A 7455-nucleotide genomic window follows, 5' to 3' on the forward strand; every position below is an offset into this window, starting at 1 on the left:
TTTACATTTTCTCTCTCCTTAAAACATATATAAAAATTAGTAAAAAAATGTAAAAAGAATAGCAAAATATTTTTTTTATGTTTTCGATGTTTTGTATTAAATGTAATAACATATATTACATGTAAAAAAAACGATGTTACATAGTATTTTCACGAGTTATCACAACTCAAATGAATTTCATTCTATACTTTGCATATATATATATATTCTAGACTTCCTAAAGGAGAAAAACAGGTTTAAGCATGGGATACTCAAGTTGCATTTTTGGGCACATCTTGTCACACCCCAACCTACGGCGGAATATGCGGGGGTGCGACATAATTGTATCATAGCTCAAAAGACACTAAAATAAATACGCGTGTCAATATATAAATTATTAAATTCATATTATTCAAGTACGCAAAAGCACAAACATTGTCTCATGGAAACAAACATTACAATTAAATAGAAATAAATAAATAAGTCTTTGATTCATGCATCCTAAGGTCGAATCTATTCTTTAAACCTCTTGCTTCATCCAATATAGCTACAAGAGCCATGCGGGAAAATACATAGTTTGTCAACATAAAGTTGAGTAAGTAATCACGATTTTTGAATATATATAATATAAAAATGACAATTCCTTGTGATAATATGAAATACTACAACTAGCATAACAATAACATAAAAGTTGTCTGTCACATTCTACCCAGGATGGGGCACTTACTGTGACCAGTCAGCACAGACTTACAGCGAAAACATAATCTGATATAGAAACTAAAACATTTGTTACATGTTTAACGATTATAATACAACAAAAAGTAAAACATTCAAACTCATCCAACACTTAGCAGCTAACCTCTCATCCTTGTTAACCTGTAATACCTGCTCGGGATAAAAATACGTCAGCACAAAAGCTAGTGAGTCACATAAACCGACGCATTTAATAAACTGATACTAAAACAATTTTATTGATAAAGTATGAGCTCATTGCATGTCATGCCATAATTATAACCCGCCCGCTTCACGTTAAAGTCGGGTCAGCATTATATATTCGCACATACAGACTTTACGCACGCCTGCTGCTGTATTAAGTGTGTGTCCCCTCATGAAAATATAATGATCATTATAATATATTTAACACGTTGGGTGCCACACCATATGCGCCATGCAAATACATAATCAATCACAGTCCAAATATTTTTATGAGCATGTATCTGAGTTTTGAAATTAGTTTAAATAACCCACCTGAATAGACTTTCTTCAGTTAGTGTGACACTTTCCACTTCAACTGAAATCTAGAATTTAATATATTTGTTTACTTATTCATGTTCAAAAAGTAATATTCTAATATTTACATGCCCTTCACATAACAAGCGTCATTATTGTGCACAACTATTTAAATTCAGACAGTGTTATGGTTTTAACAACCATACCCACTAATTTACAGTCCATGGTTTATCTTAACCATTTAAGACCAAAGTGGTCATATCATATCACAATTCAGTTGTGCAAATAACAGACATGTTATGCTAAAGTTACACACCCTTCTTTAATGGGTCACTACCTACAAACCTTCGGATTATTTATTGTCAAATATTGAAAGACGTATAATTTTTACCTACGAATTACATTTTACTCCTACTATTATATTATATAATTATTTATTTTATTATTCTAGAGTAGTAAATAAATAAAAAGAAAAAGAAAAATGAGTACCTCACTGGCTCCAATATAGAACTCAGAAACTTGTATGTAATATGAACTGATTTCCTTTTATTTATGGCGATAGTTAATCGCCTTTCTTGTTAATTTACTTAAATCAAATTATAAATAATAATAATAATAAAATCCGAAGTACATGCGTGTCCCGTAAGTCCTTTCAAAAATCAAAGTCATCGTTATTACATTATTTATTATTATATTAATATTACAATTAATCTAGTCTAAATATCGTTTTTTCTTTTAAAACTTTCAAAATATAATGTTTTATAACATTACAAGTATGTCGTTGAAACGTACTCATTTTTCTTTACGTTTCGACCTAAGTTTTATTAAAAACGGAACAAGGTCAAATATAATATATGTTATTGTTACATGACATTTCATAGTATTAATCATTTGTCTCAATATCTAATACCTTAGAAACATTTTACTGATTACTTACTCGTTTAACAATATTTAAATACTCGTATAAATTTCCAATATCTTAAAGGTTCATTCAACTTGCCAAACACATGTTTCAACTATCCTTGAGTATAAACTAAAATATTTTATTTATATTTAAAACCAGGATGTTACAAATATCCCCCACCAGTTAAGGGTTTCGTCCTCGAAACCATTTATGTAGAGAATAAGTGAGGGTAGTTCTCTTTTTCTAATTCCTAAGTTGCCTCGGATCCTTTTCTATGTTTCCATTGTACTTTAACTTGGGCAATTTCTTTATTTTGAAGCTTTTTCACCTTTTGATCCAGGATAGCCACAGGCTCTTCTATGTAGTTGAGTTGTTGTCCACCTCAATGTCATTTAGTGGTACATAGGTACTTTCATCGGTTAAGCATTTTCTCAAATATGACACATGGAAAGTATTATAGATACTCTGCAATTCCTGAGGTAGGTCTAAATGATAATCAACCTTTCCTATGCGTTCGATGATTTTGAAAGGTCCTATGTAACGAGGACTTAGCTTCCCACACTTTCGGAATCGGATGATTCCTTTCCAAGGAGAAACTTTTAGCATGACTAAATTTCCAACATCAAATTCAATTGGGCACCTACGCTTATCAGCATATGATTTCTGTCGACCCTGTGCGGCTTTTAATCGAGCTCTAATTTGATCAAGTTTTTCAAAAGTAAGTTTCACCACCTCAATGCTCCCTAGGTCTTTTTGACCTATCTCTCCCGAACATATGGGGGTTCTGCATTTCCTTCCATATAACATTTCATACGGAAGCATACCAATGCTAGAGTAATAACTGTTATTATAAGAAAATTCTACTAGCGATAGATATTTATCCCAACTACCTCCAAAATCCAGGACACATGCACATAACATGTCTTCTAAGGTCTGGATAGTTCTTTCACTTTGGCCATCTATTTGAGGGTGGTATGCAGTACTAAGTATTAAACGAGTACCCATTTCTTCATGGAATTTCTTCCAAAATCATGAAGTAAACCGGGTATCTCTATCCGAAACTGTACTTACAGGTGTTCCATGACGGGAAACTATTTCTTTAATGAATATTTCAGCTAGCCTTTCCGAAGTGTAACTTTCTCCTATTGGTAGAAAGTGCGAGCTTTTTGTTAACCGGTCTACTATCACCCAGATACTATCAAACTTTTTAAGGGTACGAGGTAACTTAGTAATGAAATCCATTTTCAAGTGTTCCCACTTCCAAGTAGGAATTTCAAGAGGCTGTAACTTGCCATATGGTTTTGGTGTTTGGCCTTAACTTGTAGACAAGTTAAACACTTTTCTATATACTTAACTATGTCAGTTTTCATACTTGGCCACCAATAATCTCTCTTTAAATCGTAATACATTTTCATTGCTCCGGGGTGGATGGAATATCAGGATTTGTGAGCCTCATCTAGTATTCTTTTCCTTACTTCTCCAATTCTTGGAATCCATATTCGATCATACCTTAATTTAATGCCATTTTCATTTTCTGTTAAATCCTTAACTTGCCCAAATATCCTCTCTTTCTTTACATTTTCTTCCTTTAAAGCCTCGGTTTGAGTTACCTTTATTTCTGTCATTAGTTCAGAGCTCAAGATTAACTTATACAGTATGACCTTAAGAGTTGGATATTTTTCCTTTCGGATAAGAGCATCAGCAACTACATTTGCCTTCCCGGGATGATATAGGATTTCACAATCATAATCCTTTGTTAACTCCAACCATCTACGCTGCCTTATATTCAAATCCTTTTGTTCAAAGAAATACTTTAAACTTTTGTGATCTGAGTAGATGATGCATTTGGTCCCATATAAGTAATGTCTCCATATTTTCAAAGCAAATGCCACTGCTACTAGTTCCAAATCGTGAGTTGGGTAGTTAGCCTCGCTTGGTTTTAACTACCTTGAGGCATAAGCTATGACCTTACCTCGCTGCATAAGTACACAACTTAATCCTTGATGAGAAGCATCTGAATATATTACCAGATCTTCAATTCCTTCGGGTAGGGTTAGTACTGGAGCTTGAGTGAGGCGTTTCTTCAACTCTTGGAAAGCGTTTTCTTGACTATCACCCCATATAAATTTAATATCTTTCTTAGTTAATTTTGAAAGGGATGTTGCTATTCTAGAAAAATCTTGAATGAATCGTCGGTAATACCCAGCCAGTCCTAAGAAACTTCTTACCTCAGTAGGTGTCTTAGGTTGTTCCCATTTGATTATAGCTTCTATCTTTGTGTGATCTACTTGTATCCCCTTAGCATTTATTACATGCCTTAGGAACTGCACCTCTTGTAACCAAAATTCACATTTTGAAAATTTGGCATACAACTTATTCTCCCTTAACGTTTCCAGGACTTCACGTAAGTGATGTGCATGCTCTTCTTGAGTCTTGGAGTAAACCAGAATATCATAGATGAAAACGATAACATATTTATCTAACATTGGTTTACATACCCGATTCATCATGTCCATAAATGCAGCCAGTGCATTAGTTAACCTAAAGTACATGACTAAGAATTCATAATGCCCGTACCTAGTACGGAATGCTGTCTTTGGAATATCTTCATTCTTAATCTTCAATTAATGGTATCCTGATCTTAGATCGATTTTAGAGAACCAACATGCTCCTTGTAACTGGTCAAATCAATCATCGATCCTAGGTAAAGGATACTTATTCTTTATAGTTAACTTATTTAACTCACGATAATCTATACACATTCTAAGACTACCATCTTTCTTCTTCACAAACAGTACTGGCGCACCCCATGGTGAGAATACTTGGTCGAATAAATCCTTTATCAAGTAATTCTTGTATTTGGATCATTAGCTCCTTCATTTCTGAAGGTGCTAGACGGTAAGGGGCTTTAGCTAAAGGTTCTGCTCCAGGAACTAGGTCTATTTTAAATTCCACTTCTCGATCTGGTGGAATTCCCGACAATTCATCTGGGAATACATAAGGAAACTCACATACCACAGAAACTTCTTCCACTTTCTTGGTTTCCTTCTGAGTATCGATTGCATATGCTAAATAAGCAAAACACCCATGGTGAATCATCTTAGGAGCTTTCATTACTGAAATGATCTTAATTGGCCGTTTCTCCCGATCTCCATAAATAGTAACAATACTCCCATCTGGTGCCTGGTGTTTGATGGATTTGGTTTCACAGTTGATTTGAGCTTTATAAGTGGCTAACCAGTCCATTCCTATTACTAGGTCAGATTCACCTAACATCGTAGCCATCATTCTTATGGGAAAGATTTTTTCCTTCTAAGTTAAGGAAACAATCATCTATGGCCTTGCTAATTTCTATCTGTTTTCCATTGGCTATTACCAAGGTGAATGATTGTTCTAGTTTCTTTAAAGGATTACTTAATGCATGACAAAACTTATATGAAATTAAACTCTTATTTGCACCAGAATCAAATAGTACGGTTGCTGGTAACTTATTAAGGAGAAACGTACCAGTAATCACATCATCTGCTTGCTTAGCTTCTTCTGCAGTCATATGGAATGCTCGCCCCATAGGCTTATTTTCAACTGGCTTATTCTTTAGTTTGGGACATGTATTTCGTAGGTGATCAGTTGACCCACATTCATAGCAAGCTCTTGGTGGTTCAGGGAATTCTGAGATGACATGCCCAGGCTTACGGCAACGATATCATACCACATATTCCAAAATGCAGCCTTCCACATTTTAAACATTGATTAGGTTCTCGTTTAAAGTTTCCTTTTTTAGGATTTAATATTTGAGTCTTCTTTTGATTTTCTGGCCTCTTATACTCTTCCCTTTTTCTCTTATTGTTTTCTACCTTTTCCCTATCCAGTTCTGCTGCTATACTATAGCCAGCTTCAATTGCCTCATAACAAGTCTGAGGGTTGGTATACTTAATGAAAGTACGATATTCCACCGGCAATCCCCAAATGAATCGATGGATTATATTATCTTCAGGTGTTACCAAGTGAGGCACAAAGCGAGCCATTTCATTAAATTTAGTGACATATTCCCGATATGCCCTATTGCCCAATTCCAATCTCAGAAACTCAGCTTCAATCCTTCTCCTTTCGCTTGTTGATCAAAATTGTCAAGTGAACATTTCCAAGAACCTTTCCCAAGGAATTTGATTTGCAGCTTCCTTTCCTTGGGCCTGAATGATTGATTCCCACCAATGCAGTGCCTCCCTCTTGAAAGTATGTGTAGCTAGTTTCATTTTTTCTTGGGGATCACATTCATATATTGTCAACAATGCCTCCATCTGACTAACCCATTCATGGGCATTGATGGCATCTTGTGTTCCTGTGAACTCGGGTGGTTGGGAGGACTTGAAAATTTTATAGCTACTTTCTTTCTTTTTAATCCCATTTCCTTGAGTTTGGTTAGTGACTTCCCGACTGGCTAGTATTTGTGCAACTTGCTCGGCTACCATTTGATCTAGTTCAACTTTTGTTATGTGAATTTCTCCTTCTCAATCATTTCTAGGATTTTCCCGATCATTAGTTTCATTATGTCCTTCGTCCTTCATCTACATTTTTTAAATTTCTTGGCTTAAGTTTATATCAATAAACAGTCAATATTTGAAACTTTTATTTATCATAAATAACTTTTATTACAAGGCTTATAGCTACAAGTATATGCTTATCCTTTTAAGCATATAATACAGTATGTTACATCCTTGCTTCCTTTCTTATAATAACTACTTCCCTTGTCTTCCAATACTGATAAGTTAAAGTCTAAGTACTCGACAGAATACCTAGTTCGCTAAAACCTTGGGCTCTGAGCATTTAATAAATTGATACTAAAACAATTTTATTGATTAAGTATGAGCTTATTGCATGTCAAGCCATAATTATAACCCGCTCGCTTCACGTTAAAGTCGGGTCAGCATTATATATTCGCACATACAGACTTTACGCACATCTGCTGCTGTATTAAGTGTGTGTCCCCTCGAGAAAATATAATGATCATTATAATATATATAACACCTTGGGTGCCACACCATACGCGCCATGCAAATACATGATCAATCACAGTCCAAATAGTTTTATGAGCATGTATCAGAGTTTTGAAATTAGTTTAACTCACCTGAATAGACTTTCTTCAGTTAGTGTGGCACTTTCCACTTCAACTGAAATCTAAAATTTAATTTACTTGTTTGCTTATTCATGTTCAAAAAGTAATATTCTAATATTAACATGCCCTTCACATAACAAGCGTCATTATTGTGCACAACTATTTAAGTTCAGACAGTGTCATGGTTTTAACAACCATACCCACTAATTTACAGTCCATGGTTCATCTT

General features: G+C 34.6%; 1 protein-coding gene across 1 annotated transcript; it reads right to left on the minus strand.

The window, feature by feature from the left end:
• Window positions 1–2470: 2470 nt before the first annotated feature.
• LOC143578410 (uncharacterized) lies at window positions 2471–5398 on the minus strand. The gene is made up of 4 exons (XM_077062000.1): window positions 4887–5398; window positions 4086–4222; window positions 3623–3731; window positions 2471–2954 (listed from the first exon to the last, which is right to left on the minus strand). The coding sequence occupies exons 1-4, from the start codon at window positions 5396–5398 to the stop codon at window positions 2471–2473; spliced, it is 1242 nt and encodes a 413-aa protein (XP_076918115.1).
• Window positions 5399–7455: the final 2057 nt, after the last annotated feature.

Source organism: Bidens hawaiensis, unplaced genomic scaffold (genome assembly GCF_021521415.1).
Source record: "Bidens hawaiensis isolate Kalapana, Puna unplaced genomic scaffold, B.hawaiensis_p1.1 tig00029269_1, whole genome shotgun sequence".
NCBI classification, from domain to species: domain Eukaryota; kingdom Viridiplantae; phylum Streptophyta; class Magnoliopsida; order Asterales; family Asteraceae; genus Bidens; species Bidens hawaiensis.

Coding starts and splice junctions, on each gene's coding strand:
- LOC143578410 (XM_077062000.1), bottom strand. CDS start 5,398: ATGGCTACGATGTTAGGTGAATCTGACCTAGTAATAGGAATGGACTGG. Junction 4,223..4,886: donor GTTTGTGAAGAAGAAAGATG/GTAGTCTTAGAA, acceptor ATGGGGTGATAG/TCAAGAAAACGCTTTCCAAG. Junction 3,732..4,085: donor TTGTGTACTTATGCAGCGAG/GTAAGGTCATAG, acceptor AACTAATGACAG/AAATAAAGGTAACTCAAACC.